The 17,903-nt window shown below is 39.3% G+C and overlaps 1 protein-coding gene across 5 annotated transcripts in view; it reads left to right on the forward strand.

Moving 5' to 3' along the window:
• The first annotated feature begins 3,001 nt into the window (after positions 1 to 3,001).
• Positions 3,002 to 17,903, forward strand: part of MAP3K4 (mitogen-activated protein kinase kinase kinase 4) — a 128,921-nt gene continuing 114,019 nt past the window's right edge. For all 5 annotated transcript variants that reach the window (XM_004044921.5, XM_004044922.5, XM_019029886.4 and 2 more), the window contains exon 1: positions 3,002 to 4,762. In XM_004044921.5, coding sequence (XP_004044969.2) covers positions 4,611 to 4,762 — 152 coding nt within the window. In that variant the 5' untranslated portion in view covers positions 3,002 to 4,610. The remainder of the gene's footprint in view (positions 4,763 to 17,903) is intronic.

Genomic DNA, 17,903 nt, shown 5'->3' on the forward strand with positions numbered 1-17,903 from the left:
AAGATCCTGGAAAGAGGTATTGAGAAGTCAGATCAGGAATGAAGAAACGTGGGCTCTCCTGGTTTTAGCTGCCTGTATGTCCCAAAGGAAATGAAGTGGGTGCTCCTCCCTGTGGGTTAGCACAAGCTCACGTTTTACATGTTGGAGGCCACGTCCTTTCCCTTTATTTGTTTCAATCATTTGGGTAATTCCCACTATTCTAATTATTTTTTGAAAGCATGCAATCTTTAATTCTTTATCTAATGATTTGGAGCCCCTGGGGGTTCAATTTAGATTCTTCATACAGAGGAGAATGTCTGCAATAAGGGGTGATTTATGTTACGGTGGAGAAATAAGAAAAACAGGCAAATCACCTCTCAGCAAATAGACAGTAGAGGTTTTCTCCAACTTCCTACTACTCAGCCAAGAAGGATGAGATTTACGGTTATAAGGACTATTTAAAAAGTGTGTAACTACTATTCACAGTAGCAAAGACACGGAATCAATCTAATGCCAATCAGTGGTAGACTGGATAAGGAAAATGAGGTACATATACACTATGTAATACTATGCAGACATAAAAGAACAAGATCATGTCCTTTGCAGCAACATGGATGGAGCTGGAGACCATTATCCTTAGCAAACTAATGCAGGAACAGAAAATCAAACATCCATGTTCTCATTTATAAGTGGGAGCAAAATGATAAGAACACATGGACACATTGAGGGGAACAACACACACAGGGCCTATTGGAAGGTGGAGGGTGGGAGGAGGGAGAGGATCAGGAAAAATAGCTAATGGGTACTGGCTTAATACCTTGGTGTTGAAATAATCTGTACAGCAAACCCCCATGACACAAGTTTACCTATATAACAAACCTGCAGATGTACACCTAATCTTAAAAGTAAATTTTAAAAAAGTTTACTATCTTTTGTACATATCCAGTATTTCTTTGGTGTTTTACCAGTACATAGAAATAGATGCCACTGCATCATTATGAAACAAAAAATCAATGTGTGTCATGCTTAGTTCAGGTCCTCTCCAATGGACGTGAGGTTTTTATTGCTCTCTTTCACTGAGTCTGCCTCTCTCTGCGTGTGCTGGAGTGAAAATTAATCAGCCCCTCTGGTCATGAGCAGATTGCATGTTTGTGCTGTCTGTCTTTCTGCCTCTGCAGAGATGTAGAGGAGCCACCAGAGAGCAGAGGGCCAGAACTGCTGAAGTTTTTGTCTGAATGTTCACACCGGAATCTGGTCGGGGGGAATTGAGAAACCAGAACAGGAATGAAGAAATGTGGGCTCTCCTGGTTTTAACTGCCTGCACTTCCAGAAGGAAACGAAGGGGTGTGCTCCCTCAGGAATACCACAGGGAAGGGAGGAACTTATTTTAAGTAAAATGCAGCACCACGCTAATAATAATTTTAAAAACTATAGCCTTAGAGGTTTTTCTTTTTAATAGCAGACATAACCCTATTTATCACATCACTTATTTTATTGAGACCATCCTGGCTAACATGGTGAAACCCTGTGTCTACTAAAAAAATACAAAAAGCCAGGTGTGGTGGCAGGTACCTGTAATCTCAGCTACTCAGGGGGCTGAGGCAGGAGAATCGCTTGAACCTGGGAGGCGGAGGTTGCAGTGAGCTGAGGTCACGTCACTGCACTCCAGCCTGGGCAACACAGCAAGACTCCATCTCAAAATAAAAAAAATTTTTTAAAATAATCCTGTGGCAAAATCCATAAAATTGACTAATATACTACCCTTGAAATATGCTAAGGTGTTACAATTATGCCCTTTACATTTATATACATATATATATATATATATACACACACACTATATAGAGATGAAATTTGAGACTTCATAATAGTGGTAGCATATGTCCAAGGTTTTTGAGTGTTTTTGGCAAAGCAGAAAGAACATGCATATGAATATGTAACTGGTTTTGTGTATGTCAAAAATGGGCTTTAAACTCATGGTAAGCAATGTTCAGAATGTTACGTAGCTCAACCTAGACTAGTTCTTCAGTAGAACCTTAGCTTTTTAAACTCATTTCAAAGTAAAGAAATTCCATAAGGGCTATGTGGATTCAGTCTTGAGGACAAAGAGTGAAAGGTAATTCTCTGAAGATTTTGTTGTCATTGTTTTTAACATGATTAGGCCGGGTGCAGTGGCTTACACCTATAATCCCAGGGTTCTGGGAGACTTGAGGCCAGGAGTTCAAGACTAGCTTGGGCAACATAGTGAGGCCTCAGCTCTACCGAAAAAAAAAAATGTTTAAAATTAGCTGGACACGGTGGTATGCATCTGTAGTCCCAGCTACAGCAGAGGCTAAGGTGGGAGGATCACTTGAGCCCAGGGAGACCCTGTCTCCAAAAAAAAAAAGAACATTATTAAAGGTAATGAGACAATGAGACCAACCATGTGCTAAACAAGAATAAAAATTTAGAGACAAAAATCTAATAACTTTAAAAAAAATAACTATTTCATTAATGCAACAATACTTACTGAGTTCTACTAACACGATGTTGGGCACCAGAGACATTTGATCCCTAGGCAAAGGTCAGAAGAAGGAAGAACGGCTTCTTTCCTGAAGGAGCTTACACTATAGTGGAGAAGGCAGAAAAGAAATCTGGGGGCTGTGAGGAGCTCACTGGGAGCCCTGAAGACAAAGTGGGGGCACGGGGTGAGATGAGAGGGTTGTCAGCCAGAGAAACAGCTTTCCTGGACCCAGCATGGGGGTGGGGCGAAAAGTCACAACACTTATATTGAATATTTAGTACCAGTTAACTTAGGTTTCTATACATGATGCATTACTTGATTAGGTAAGTGTAAATTTACTTGGTTCCTGCTAAAATACGTAGTATCCTCAAGTGGAAATTAAAATACAAGAACAAGCCACAGGTCTCCCGGATGCTGATTATATTTGCTAAGTGTTTTGTGACTTGGATACGCGTGTCTACATTATCAGCTAGCTTAAATTCGGTAGTCATACCAAAGAATACGTAGTACGATGCTGTTTAAAGAAGAGATTTATTTTATTATTTAACTTTTAAAGTCTCTAATATGCCTTCTAAGAAGGGTTCTGGCTCAGAAAATTGCAGAAGAAAATCGAGTAGAGAACTAGAATTACAGAAACCTAAGAAATACTTTTACTGAGCTTTCTTTACACAAGAAAATGCACGGAAATGAATTATACATGGATACCAATTTGTGATTTTTAAAAATTTGTAATTTTTTAAATTAAGATAAAAATTAGTTTTTTTTTTTTAATACTTTTTTGTTTTGTTTTACCTCACCCTTTACTAAGCTGTTAGCTTGGTCTGTTGCGCTTACTGCTACATCCTCAGCATCTAGTACAGTTCCTGACACATATATGCACTTAATAAGTATTTGTCAAATGAATATTGTTGAGTAAATAAGATGAAGGTCAATTCAGAAATTCAGCACTATCAGGCTATATACATAATACAGACTCTTATAAAAAACTAGAATGAAGCAGTTCCTTTTAACGACGGAGAAATGTCAGTAACATACTTTGAGCACAATATAGCTAATTTCACAACTGGTCTTTAAATATAACATACCTATAATCAATTTAATGTTTTTCTTTGTTACCAGAGTTGTTCAAAACGTGCGTTTTACCTATCAAAGCTCAACTAAATGAGGTTTAAGAAATCTGCACATTCGAATGTACTTAATTTTAAAAGATTCTGGTTTTGGATTAACTCTGGATTTCACCCTATGGGAAATTTTGCAAATATTTCCAACTTAAAAAAAAACTGTGAAGCCCCAGCGCTAAGAGTAAACGATGCATTGGAATTTCAACAGGATTTCTGTAACTCTGAAATAATCTTTAGCATTTCTTCTTCCCCCCATCCCCTCAGTGTAGGAGCATTCCAGTCCAAGTTTCTGGGAGATCGCTATCGAATCTTATGACACTGGGGTGAGAAGTTTTGCCGGGTTGAAATGAGGGGGTCACTTTAATAGTCTGGAATTCCGGAGACTTTATGTCAAGTCTTAAAAATTCGAGCCTGTGGAAGGCTGCGCTGTCAAGAGACCGGAGCTGCGAGCGTCTGGGTGACGTCCGTCCTCCTGGAAGGTGGGATCCGGGTGGCAGGTCCCTGGGCGGCGACTCCGGCCGGGCTCATAGCGTCGCGCCCGCCCCGCTCATCGGCCCTACCCAGCGTCCCTCCCAGACCGACGACCGCCTGGGAAGCCTCGAGCTCCCAGCCCGCTGCACAGCCCGGCTCCGCTCCACAGTCCCCCACTGCCACCGGCCGGGGCGAAACCGGGCGAGCTGGCGAGACCCGGCTCCAGGACCGAATCGCGCCGACACTTGACGGCGCTCCCCGCCCCTCCCTGCCGCCGTCTCCGCCCCCGTCCGGTCGGATTCCGGCGCCCGCCGCCGCCGCCGCCGCCGCCGATCTCGGAGGCTTGTCCCTCGCCGCCCACCGTAGCCCCGGCGCTCGGCCGGTCACCGTTTCCAAGATGGCCGCGGCGCGCACGGCTCCTGCGGCGGGGTAGAGGCGGAGGCGGAGTCGAGTCACTCCCGCACTTCGGGGCTCCGGTGCCCCGCGCCAGGCTGCAGCTTACTGCCCGCCGCGGCCATGCGGGGCTCCGTGCACGGATGAGAGAAGCCGCTGCCGCGCTGGTCCCTCCTCCCGCCTTTGCCGTCACGCCTGCCGCCGCCATGGAGGAGCCGCCGCCACCGCCGCCGCCGCCACCACCGCCGCCGGAACCCGAGACCGAGTCAGAACCCGAGTGCTGCTTGGCGGCGAGGTGAGTGTGGCGGCCGCAGTCGGTCGCTCGCAGAAAGCGGGGCGGGTCCTGGCCCGAACTCGGTCGGGCCCGAGGGCCTCTGCTTCCCGCCAGGTGGGGAGGGAAGCATCCAGGCTCTGCAGGCTGGGGCGGGAGGGGCGCGGTGCATCCCTGGGTCCCAGGGGAGCGCGTCTGAGTCTGTCCGGCGACTCTTCCCGGGGTTGCAGCTCCGCAGGGTTCCGCTCGAGCGTGTTGCCGGCTTCCCTTCCCTTGTAGGCTCCCCCAGCTCACCCTCAATGTTGCGGGGGCTGGGAGCAGAGTGCGGCTGCCTCCCCTGCCGCTAGCTTCGGAAGAGTGGCCTCACTGAAATGCCTCTCATCATTACTGAACGAAAGTGGTCCCTCCCCTCTGCCCTCATTCGAGTAAATGAGACATTCAGAAATCGAGTGCGTACTGGCTATTTCCCCGCGTTCTCCTCCTCCTCTCCTTTTGCCCGCTCCAGAGAATGCCTGTCATCTCTTCCGTGAGAAACTGCACTTAGACTATGCAGACAGATACGTTGCTTTCCTTTTCTGAGGGCCCCTTACTGTCCTTTAGTGCTGGTATTGTGCAGATTGTTGCTCACACGTGCACAAAAGTAAGGATTCATTTGTCTAAAACTTTGCTACTGCAGGAAGCTCTAAGGTGGAACTTCGGTAACCAAAGCATTTGTTGCTTTTTCTTCCATACTCTATTAACTTATTTTTATGTCTTTATTTTTTTTTAATTGGGAGAACAAACTCACCATAACTGAGAATTTCCCTCTTTTTACGTGCCTATGTTTGTATGTTCAAATGTCCTCTTACTCCCTGTCCTTTGCATCCCAGAGTAAACTTGCGAACTGCTGCCCCCTGTCCCCTGTAATGAAAATACCTCGGCAGCTCCTCTTGGCATCTTATGGTCTTGCTCTATAGTTCTAGGAATAAGGCAGTAAAGTGTCCTCTTTTTCCTGCTTAAAGAAAATTCACACCTGTAACTGTAGTTAGAACTGAACACAGGAGCCATATTCTTGCTTGTCATCATTCAGTTGGCCCAAACAAATTTGTTTTATTTTTATAAGCTGTGAAGAAATCAGTTGCCTCTTTTAATTCTGAGATAGTTCTGGGTACTTTTAAGGAACAACTTCTCTGAATAGTGGTACAGGGTGTAATGAGAATTCCTTTGGTTCCTTTTGAATACATCTAGTATTTTTAGAAATTTTGTCAGAAAGTTTATTATAAATTTGTTAAAGGATCAGCTTTCGAGCAATTTTGATACCTTTTTCTTTAAAATTAATAGTGGACACTTAACGCTTAAAATAGGCCATTGTCTTTATTTCTATTAACCCATTTAATCTTTTCAACAACTCTATGAGGTAGGTCCTGTTATACTCTTTTTTACAGATGAGGAAACTGAGGCACACAGGTTAAGTATCTTGTCCAGGGTTTCACAGCTGGTAATGAAGAAAGGTCTGGCTGCACAGCCCATGTCTTTAACCACCATGAAGAATCCAAATGGGCAAATCAGAAATTAGAATTCTGTATAACCCTACTCCGGAAAGAAATGGACATGAACATTCTTAGGTAAAAGCGAGAAGGGCAGAGAAATGAAAATGTGCTGCAAAAATGACTGCTGCTTCAGTGTTAAAAAAAAAAAAAAACTTGATTTTTCAGTCAGGCTTCTGTCTGTGTTATAATAAAAATAGGTCAGGATAATGGGTTTCATCCAACTGTAAGTGAACAGCAGTGTACGGAACAAGAAGATCTGACAAATATTTTTCTTAGCAACATTGCAGTTAATTTTACAATAGAAAAATCTGTAAAACAGATTACTTGACAAAGCTGTTGTTTTCTCTTTTTTATGTCCTCATTGTCACCACCTGCTCTTCAATACATAGAACTGACCTCTGACAGAATTACTGTAGATCTTTGGTAAAAGATGTTGCAGGGGCTATCCAGTTGTTCATTTGAACTTTTTTTTTTTAACCATTTTAGAGGAGCTCAGTGTACGTGTTCAAGTTGTGTGAAATGCCACCTCTTTTTTTTTTTTTTTTACAATTTTCTTTTGTATTTTATTTTATTTTCAATAGTTTTTGGGGTACAGGTGTTTTTTGGTTACATGGATAAGTTCTCTAGTGGTGATTTCTAAGATTTTGGTGCACCTGTCACCCAAGCAATGTACACTGTACCAAATATGTAGTCTATTCCTCACCCCCCTCTGAGCCTTCCCCCGAGTCCCCAAAGTCCATTATATCATTCTTACGCCTTTGCATCCTCCTAGCTTAGCTCTCGCTTATAAGTGAATACGATATTTGGTTTTCCATTCCTGAGTGACTTCACTTAGAGTAATGGCCTCCAGCTCCATCCAAGTTGCTACAGTTGCCATTATTTCGTTCTGTTTCATGGCTGAGTAGTAGTCCATGGTGTATATATGCCACATTTTCTTTATCCACTCATTGGTTGATGGGCATTTAGGTTGGTTCCATATTTTTGCAGTTGTGAATTGCGAATTGCTGCTATAAACGTGTGTACATGTGTCTTTTTCATACGATTAGTTGTTTTCCTTTGGGTAGATACTCAGTAGTGGGATTGCTGGATCAAATGGTAGTTCTACTTTTAGTTTTTAGGTTTTTTTAGTTTTTTTTGAGACAGAGTCTTTCTCTGTTGCCTAGGCTGGAGTGCAGTGGTGTGATCTCGGCTCGCTGCAACCTCCGCCTCCCGAGTTCGAGCAATTCTCCTGCCTCAGCCTCCCGGGTAGCTGGGATTATAGGTGCCTGCCACCAGGCCCAGCTCATTTTTGTATTTTTAGTAGAGACAAGGTTTCACCAAGTTGGTCAGGCTGGTCTTGAACTCCTGACCTCGTGATCCACCCATCTTGGCCTCCCAAAGTGCTGGGATTACAGGCGTGAGCCACTGCGCCTGGTCAGTTTTTTAAGGAATCTCCATATTGTTTTCCACAGTGGTTGTACTAGTTTACATTCCCACCAGCAGTGTATAAGAGTTCCCTTCTCACCACATCCATGCCATTGTCTATTTTTTTAATTATTATTTTTAAATTATAGCCATTCTTGCAGGAGTAAGGTGGTATCTCATTGTGGTTTTAATTTGCATTTCCCTGATAATTAGTGATGTTGAGCATTTTTTCTTATGTTTGTTGAAAATGTGTGAAATGCCACCTTTTAATACATTGGAAACCAATAATGTGATAATTTATGCTACCAGGTTAACTGGTTTTGCCACAGACTAGAATAAAACTCTGTTTGCCATCTTTGTCACGTACTTTATGTCTGTGTGTCATTGATTAGGAAGGTTGTGTTAATGCACAGGCCTTTTGTAGAATTCAGGCCTGTACATGTTGGCCTCCAAAGCTGTGCAGCAAGTGCGCCATCGTGGCAGGTGCAGCCAGCCCAGCACATCTGCCTAGTGTGTGCTTTCCTCCTGACCCAAGAGTGTTATGCAGTGACCCAGCAACACAAAACAGGCAGAGAGGTCATAGTACTCTATTCCAGTTTTATTGCTTGCTGTCAGTTGTGGATACTTTTGTCCTTATTTTTGATAAAGAATTCATGATAAGGATAGCTGTTGTTATTGTTAGTGATTAAATTTTGAAATAAACATTGCTTATCATTTCTTTTTCAAGCTTCTGGGGCAGTTTTAGGAGGATCCTGAGGTGACTAGGAGAGCTATTAAAACTAATTTGGAGCAATTTACCTTTGTGACTTATTGGATCTGTACACCTAAAACACAGAATAAATTGGATATTAAGGCTGATATAATGCTCTTGTTTACTATAACCTTTCATTTAAAATATTTATATTAAAAATAGCCTCATTGTTCTCATTGTCCTTGTGAGTACATGCTGCATAAATTTAACAATTAACTTTTTTAAAAAATGAATTATTTACTTTATATATTTATTGTAAATTCATTTGAAAAACTGGATTTCCTACTAAAAAACTAGTTGAATGTCGTCATTCCTAGGCGATTTGCTCTGCCTCTCGGCTTGAATGTCCACGTTGAGCCTGTGTGTTTCAGTCTTGACCTTGTATGTCACCTGTTCTCCCTGGCAAAGTCAGCCTCCTGTGGTGCTCCAGACTGTTGGTGCAGCATCAGTGATGGTCATGCCTTTACACCACTGTAACAGTAGATGCCATTGGCGGGGGTGGCGTTAGGCAGAGAGGAGTCACCAAACAGCAGTGATGGCAGAAACTTCATGTTTTCAACTGGGGACTTGTCACTTAGGAGGACTTTGTAGTTCCCTTTAATTTTCTGTCATTGTTAGAGGCCACTCTGTTTCCTTCATGTATGCTCTCATGGTGTCCTGCAAATCTTGTTCTGAGCTCTGCTGAAATACGGGGATATAAAGGTCTTGCCTGCTCACTGGATACATTTGTTGTAATAACTTCCTGTTATTTAATAATTCCTCATTCCTCATGACTATGATTTTTCTCATAGCATTCTATTGTCTCAGCCTTGTCATTTGACCAGGTAGTATGTATGCTGTTTAAAGACTCTTTAACGTTGCCTATCAGTAGGCTACTGGAAGTAGTTTCTTTAAAGAGAAAATGGAAAACGTGAGAGAAGGAGATTAGCTAAAGACTCCGTAGGTCTTTATAAGCTGGCACTCCCTTGGCACGATAAGCAAGGCCCAGACACTCACTGTGCTTCGCTTCTCAGGCACAGATACTCGGCTTTGTCTGTACACCTGGTTAGTCAGTGTATTCTCTTGCCTGTAGAAAGCCAAAGTATAATTAAGAGATTGATTAGTAAGCATGATATTAGCAAGGGAAATGAGTTGAATGATCCCGATGACTCATGTTAGCAGACCAGTGAGGTGGGCTTGCATCCCTATCAGGTGCACCCCTGCTTCTGAATGAGAGGCAGTGCGATCCAGACTTACTCTTAGGTTTTTATTTTCTAGGCATCACACAGGCTGCTTTTTTCCCTCGTGTCACAAACTTTCCTAAATTGTTTGGGTTATAGTATGTTTGTTTTAATCTTCAGTCTTTATAACAAACCTTGCTTTTCCTGCTTTAATTTGGGAGTGTATTTTATCCTTCTCCCTTTAAGATTTTTTTTTTTTTTAAACCTCAGTGGTACGGTACATTTTTACTAATGGTGAGTCTCAGAGGATCACCTTATTGTCTCCATCCCCCACCCAATATTCTCCCCATAATCTCTGTCCCACCACCCCTCGCCAAGAATCCTTTAGCATAGTTTCTCAGAACAATGTGGCAAAGATGTCAGTGGTTGGTGCTTTCATAAAATTCTTTTTGAATATTGTGTTCAAAAAGGATCATGATGGTATGTGGCTTTTCTGGATTTAAGTCATAAAATTAAATTTTAAAAAATCAGAACCACATCAGAATTCTATCCAGTTATTAAAAACTGTGTTTTTAAATAGTGTTTAGTGATATGTGAAGATGCTCATGATACAACTCCTTTTGGGGTGGTACCTGAGTATCTCTTTTTAAGAAGATTCTCAAGTATTTCTGATGTATACATACTCACCACTGTGTTCAGCAAAAACAAGCAGACTATGAAACAGAATTTGCAGAAGATGGGAGCCAAAATTTGAGGTGGTTTTTCATCTCATACACATATTTGTCCACCAGCTGTGTCTGCCCTACTTCAGTGTCTTCCTTCTACCTTATTTGGGGGAATTCCTCTCTTGACTCAAACTACATGGTACATATTGGAGCTGCCCTCTTCTTACAGATGCCAGGCCATAGGCATGACACTTGACCCAGTCCAGGCCAATTAGGATTCTTTCCTGGGATTTTTCAAATTGGAGCTGGGAGAGAGAAACGTGCATTTTACTGAAGTATATGCTGAGAAGTCATGAGCCTAGGGCTAGCTTCCTGAAGCTCCTACAGAGGACCTGGTCTCAGACAGTGATGTTAATCCCCAGAGAAAAGCAGAGAGGCTGAAAGAGGTATATGGCCAGTTGCCTTTAAAATAAATAAATAAATAAAAATAAATAAAGAGATGGCAGTCTCTTTATGTTACCCAGGCTGGATTCAAACTTCTGGTCTCAAAGAATTCTTTTGCCTTGGCCTCCCAAGTAGGTGGTACTACAGGTGCGCACCACCACACTGTCAGCCAGTTGCACTTTTATGCTAGATTTGTCCCTATTTTTCTCCTGATTTGATCTGAGCTAATCTCTATTTGTGCTTAAACTATTAATTTGAGTTAAACTTCTTAAAACCCTAATACTCAGTGTGATCCCATTTTAAAAAGTGTATGTGCATAGAAAAAAGATATAAAAAATACATACTAATTTTTCCTAAAACTTTTTATGATGAACGTGTTACACATTACATTTTAAAATAAAAAACTAATCAGAGAGCCTAAATTCTTAACTAGCTCATTTATAATTTTAAGTTTCTTTGCGTTGAATTGTTACTAAAATTAAAATTGATGAGAGTCCATGTGATATAAAGAGAATGTTGTTGCCAAATTTTAAATGATTTTATTTATTTTTGGTATCTGAGCTGGCTATCTGAGCTGGCTGTAGCAAGCTGCTTTTAAAAAACTATTTACTTCAGCTTGGGTAATAGAGTATGTAGATTAGAAACAACTCCAACAGTAACAAAACAAACACAGGACTTACATTTAGGGTGGTCTTTTACATTAATAGAAATATTTAAAATCTAGAACTGTGTTCTCAACATGTATATTGTGTTTAAATGCTTTCCCCATTTTAAGCGGTGTACTTGAAATGTCTGTATTTTAAAAGATACATTATTCCACTGGCAGTGAGTATGGTAGGTGCATTTTTAGACCCCTGCAGATCTCACACTGTGTAATCGAGTGCCTTTGCCTTTAAATATTTATTCACTAGCAGGCAACATGAAGTTTTGTTTTTGAATTACAAGAACGTTCATGTTTTGCAATTCGCAGACCTACCTCAGCAGTATTGGTTTCATGGGTCATATGGATGCCACGTGTTTATAAATTAGCAGGGAAAGCTATTAAGAATATATTAGGCAGTCTATCAAAAGCATTTCATACATGGATTTCATTTCAGACAAAATAAGCCTTCTGTGGAGAAAAGTAGATACTAAGCTTTAAATCAGATTTGATGTTTTCAGTGGAAGCTTTTTTGTGTGTGAGCAGGCTATTTGAAGATACTGCTGAAATGTAGAACTTTCCGAATAGGGCTTGTTAGAGGACAGCTAGTTTAGAGTTGTCAAATTAATAGAAATTGTCAACCTTTTTAGTCTTTCAGTGGGGGAACTTTTGGACTATAGTACATTTATTTTATTTAAAATCCTAAAGTCTTTTTATATGGGAACATAAAAATGTAGATATAACTTGGTTTTCTCACACAATTTTTGGAGTTAGTTTGTTGTATGTGTTAAGTATTTAGTTCTTACTCAGATAAGGATTTAAACATTTGCTAATACAAGTTCTTACAGATGGTAGGATGCTTAGTGTTCATTTCATCCAACTTCCTAGCCATTGCTTATAGAATTACAAGAGTTGAGCTCTTATAAGATCATTTGGGCTGTGCGTCTCGTTTTAGAGATGAGAAAAATGGCCTAGAGGGGCTGCAGCTTTCCCAGCTGACAGCTTAGGCTCCAGATCTGCAGGCCCTTCTTCCCTTACCCTCGCATCGCCATGTGCTCCCCTGGTCAAGGTCCAAAGCCAAGGTGTTCTCCAGCCACCTGCCGTACATAGCCCAGCTTAAGCCCATGTGCACAGTTACTTGGCAACCGTGAAATGCTGTATTTTCTGGATGAATTGGACTCAACAGGATCAAACGAGATGAAAGATTTGTTTTCAGAAAAAAAGGCAAATAGAAAATATGAAATCCTCTTAAAACTCATCATCCACAATGTTTTTCCCCTGTGAAACTTTTATTTCTTGCTCGCAGAATAAAGAAGAGCCAATGCTCAGAAATTTTCAGATACGTTGTTATTTTCAGGGGTCGGTCTGTACATCAAGAAGACAGTAAGATTCTAACTTCTGGTCTGTAGTAGTGGTTTTGAAACTGTGGTTATGGTCGTGACCTACAGTAAGAAATATATTTTATGACAGTGTGTGTGTGCCTTATAACCAAAAGAAAACAATTTTGAAACAATATTTGACCTTGCAATATATGATACTCAAATAATTCTTATTCTGTTCTATTAAAAATTGTTAATCATAACCTACTAAATTGATTTTATTACCCACAAATAGGTTGTGACCCTCAGTTTTAAAAGCATAGCTCTACCCAAAATAAAATGGATGCTGTTATACTTTGTACCTTGTCCCTTGAGACTGAGTCAGGAGAACAAGTACACTGTTTGTCTACTAAATGATCAAATGGAATTTTGAAGAAGCTCGGCAGTACTTACTTCTTGAAGACAGCATTGTTACCCGAAGGCAAGAGTGAGAATGTATCTATGCTTGTCTCTCAAGGTTGTTCTCTTGGCTGCTTATCCTTAAACTACAAGAATTGTAAAGCTCAGTTTAAAATCTAGGATTAATTTTAGAGTAAAATTGGGATTGGCATTATGTGAATAATTTAGGTAATTTGTTGATCTTTCTCTGAAACACTAACCTGTGTTTAAAATTTTTCACATAGAGCAGTCCTTAAGAAAGGAACTCATTTTCCCCTGATATATATACACACATATGTGTACACCATATATACACACACATGTGTACACACACATATACACACATATATGTGTACACCCATCTGTATACACACATATGTGTACACCCATATATATACACACATGTGTACACCCATATACACACACATGTGTACACACATATACACATGTGTATGCACACACATACACATGTGCACACACATACACATGTGTACACATACATATATGTATATTATACACACATGTACACACATATATAGTGTATAATATGCACATATATGCACACATAGTGCATATATATAATATACACATATGTATATAATATATAATATATATTATGCACATATATAATACAAGTGTATATAAGTATATATGTATATACGTATATATGTGTACACGTATATAAGAAATAATCCAAATCCAAATACTGAAAAATTTACAAAAAATATTTACAAAAATATTTTTATCAAGTTATTAATTATAGGTGGAATCATGTATGTCTCAAGCTATGTGTTATAAATGTTATCAAATAATTCAAACAATATGTTTCACATCTATATATTCTGTATATACATGATATATATGTCATATGTAATCTATATTAGGGTACAGCAGTTTCACTTTAGGTCTTAAGCATTGCTTACTTTAGGGTCCACCTTGACATTTCCCCCGCTTCCCCCCAGAATAGATGAGATCCTTCTGTTATGTGTCCTCAGAGCCCCTGCAGTTTGCCACCATTTGTAATTATATATTTGTGTACATATTTGTTTATTATGTTTGCCTTCAGTAAACTCCATGAGGGCTGGGGCATCGTCTGTTGTTTTGCTTACTTTTATTGCCTAATTCCTGGCTCGTTGCCTAACAGCAGGTTCTTTGCTGACACTTGTATGAAGGAGGCAGAGCATAGGTTTTGGTAGTAGATAGGCTTTGAATGTTACCTTTTGATTGCTAGCAGTAGGATTGTGGGGAAGTAATTTAGCCTCTCTCAGTCTGTTTCCTCATTTGAAAGGCAAAAATAATAACATCTTCCTAGGTTGTTATTAAGATTAAGTAATTCCTCTTCTATAGTAAGTGCTCAGTATTAGCTGTTTTATTACATTTCTCTTTTCTTCCTCTTTTTGGGCTTAAGGTAAAAGAGGCAAGTCCTATAGTGATTTTCTTAAAAAGCCACCAAATATGCATTGAGGCTGGATACTTTTAAAAATAGCTGCAATAATCTCCATTCAAGAAACATTTTCCCCCCATGTCTGCAGAAGCCATAGAAATAAGAAAAAGGTTTTGTTTTGTTTTGTTTTTTTGATCTATTCCAGATTCTCTCTCTTACTTTAGTTGTGGTTTATTCTGCATATTATTCCTACAGGTGTTTGGAATTCTGACTGGCCCTTGGATCATCATAAATCATGCTACTAAATTAAGAACTGTAACGCTACTGATTGTGATTGTTTAGGTTAATAGGCACAGCTGTCTTTTTCTGTGGAAATTCTTTTTAGTTCATTTAACTTGTGTCTTTATAACTTGGATTAATTTTCTTTTCATTTTTTAAATGTTATACACTGTAAGAGGAATAGTTTTCAAATTGATCTAGCCACTGCCTAAGAAAAATGAATGAAATCTTTTCACGTAATAAAACTAGATTGATCTAGCTACTGCCTGAGAAAAGTAAGTGAAATCTTCTCGCTTAATAAAAGTAACTTAATCAGTTAGAAATTTTCCTGATTATAAAGGTAACCTGTATCTATTATGGAAAACTATGAATCCTATAAAGAAGAAAATAACCAATTCTAATTCTGCCATCTGAAAATAGTTTTGGCTTTTTTTTTATTTTTTGAGATGGAGTCTCACTCTGTCACCCAGGCTGGAGTGCAGTGGCGCAGTCTCGGGTCACTGCAAGCTCCGCCTCCTGGGTTCATGCCATTCTCCTGCCCCAGCCTCCTGAGTAGCTGGGACTACAGGCACCTGCCACCATGCCTGGCTAATTTTTTGTATTTTTAGTGGAGATGGAGTTTCACCATGTTAGCCATGATGGTCTCGATCTTCTGACCTTGTGATCCACCCGCCTCGGCCTCCCAAAGTGCTGGGATTACAGGCGTGAGCCACTGCACCCGGCCGGCATATTTCTTTTCTGTGTATTTTTTTTATACAGTTTATTTTTACAAGCTGCCATATCATGAGCATTTTCCTATGACAGACAATGGCAAACTGTATTCCTCTAGATGTATATCCCATAATTTAATAGTTTGAATTTGATAACATGATATAACATATGGTTTGTGACATATGATTTCACTTACAATTAGTGACTTGATACAAATATTTTTGTGAATTTTTCACTATTTTGGATTGTTTCTTTAGGATAGCTTCCTAGGTCATAAGATATTTAGAGTTTTAAGGCTTTTGAGAGGTGTTGCTATGTTTCTTTCTAGAAAGGTATTAAGTTATTCATACCAGTGTGAAAGACAAAATGCACTGGATAATTTTATTTACAAAAGCATATTCTCCTAAATTGTAATGAGGTATAGATCACTTAAGAGGAAAGGGCTCCTTATATATTCAGAAAATAAAATATTAATAACAGCAACAATATTCTCAACAGAATCCACGGTCATCCTTGATTAGTTCATTCAGTCCTATGTAATTCTTTTTCCACTTGATCTTTAGTTAGCAGTCTCATGAATTTATCTTCTTCTTGATTAGAGTTCTAGAAATCCTGAGTCAGTCCACTGGTATCTTCTCAAAGTTGTTTAAACATTACATCAGAAGACTGTACTGCAAGGTACCTGGCATAGTCCTTTTCCTTGGGTCCCAAGACAGCTCTTCTTTGTTGAAGACAGGCACTCTGGCCTGTAGCTGATGGTAAGTGCTGTCAGGGAAGCAGCAAGGTAAAACAAAAACCTATCTGTAGATGACAAAATAACTTAAAGTGGCTGTGGTTAACTTATTACTATAATTTTCAAAAGTGAAAGATCCAATGAGATTTCATTATAAGAATAAAGCAATTAATAAGGATGTTTGGTTGTTTCTTTGTTGTACAAGATTAAAGTCATTCCAAAGTTTTTTTTAAACAAAATATTCATATAAACATAAGGGTTCTATTTTCAAGAAAGAGTGGCTATTCCATTTTTATATATTAGATGCAATATCCACTCTTTCTTGAAAATAAGAGTTAATCTTTACTGGGAAATAAAAGTAATTACTGAGAAAAAGAAGTTTAGATATAAGATATGATAGTTCTGATATATGCCAACAATATACCAAGCATGTAGCTAAAATATACCAAGAATATCAGAGAAATAGATTCTGTAAGTCCGGAATATGTCCTGAACATCTATCTGTGCTTATTAATGAAACATCATAGGTAAGTAATGTGAATATCCAGTTGAAAACCACTGGCCTGGAAGATACTAGATTCACGTTAAGTTGGGACCAAGTCAACATTTAAAAAACAAAACTGAAATTATGACCCATAATGCTGTGTTGTCTAATATTGAACAAAGTAGCACCAGGACTCTGATAAATAGCAATGTATCATTGTCAGTGAGAGCACTGACAATTTTCTGTTAACTTCTATAGCAAGCAGAGTCTGAAATATTTACAACATTTTACCTATACACATTTAACCTAGAGAAGGCTAAGCATTTCTTCTGACTTGACAACTCATCAGTAACAACATGACAGATAAACCTAATTATTTTCTAGCACTTCTTTTTTTAAAAGGTGAAAGAACAAATCTTTGTGATTGTTTTGGGGGCCACCATCTGGGAAATCTCAAAGACAGTTTTAGGTGCAAATGATATTTATGATTTGATTTTGGTAAGGTAAAATATTAAAAGTTGCCAGGAGATTTGAAAACTTCAATTAAGATAGGATCGTGGGTTACCAAGAAACAATAGTTGACTTTATATTTAACCCAAGTGACAATAAATATTTTAAAAGTAAACATAAGTGGTAACATGATTGTCAAGAAACTTTCCTGAAAGAGAAACTTGTTCCTTAAATAATCAAGGACATAATAAGTCGGCATAAACCATAGAAGGTTTTCATAGTAAAACAGAGAATCTTGCTGTTTGTGCAGATAACGTAGAAAGTAAAGAATAACTTTTACAGTCTTCTATTAAGAGCAAACCAGTAATCTGATAAACATTTGACATTGAAACAGAGAAAACACGATTTTAGTTTTGTATCAGTATAACATTTGATACTAAAGGTCTTTTTAAAAACCTTATTTAAAACCACCAAACTTATCCAGTCTTGACCATGACAAATAAAATTCCCTTTCCATGAACCTTCTACAACTTTCTGTATTCAAAATGAACACATTCATTAATGGACTCAAATAAGACACAAAAGTATATAAACTTTTTTTTTTTTTTTTTTTTTTTTGAGACAGGGTCTCACTCTGTTGTCCAGGCTGGGGTGCGGTGGTACCATCATGGCTCACTGCAGCCTCGACCTCCTGGGCTCAAGTGATCCTCCCACCTCAGCCTCCCCAGTAGATGGAACTATAGGCACATGCTACCATCCGTGGCTAGTTTTTAA

Source organism: Gorilla gorilla, chromosome 5 (assembly GCF_029281585.2).
Source record: "Gorilla gorilla gorilla isolate KB3781 chromosome 5, NHGRI_mGorGor1-v2.1_pri, whole genome shotgun sequence".
In the NCBI taxonomy this organism is placed as follows: domain Eukaryota; kingdom Metazoa; phylum Chordata; class Mammalia; order Primates; family Hominidae; genus Gorilla; species Gorilla gorilla.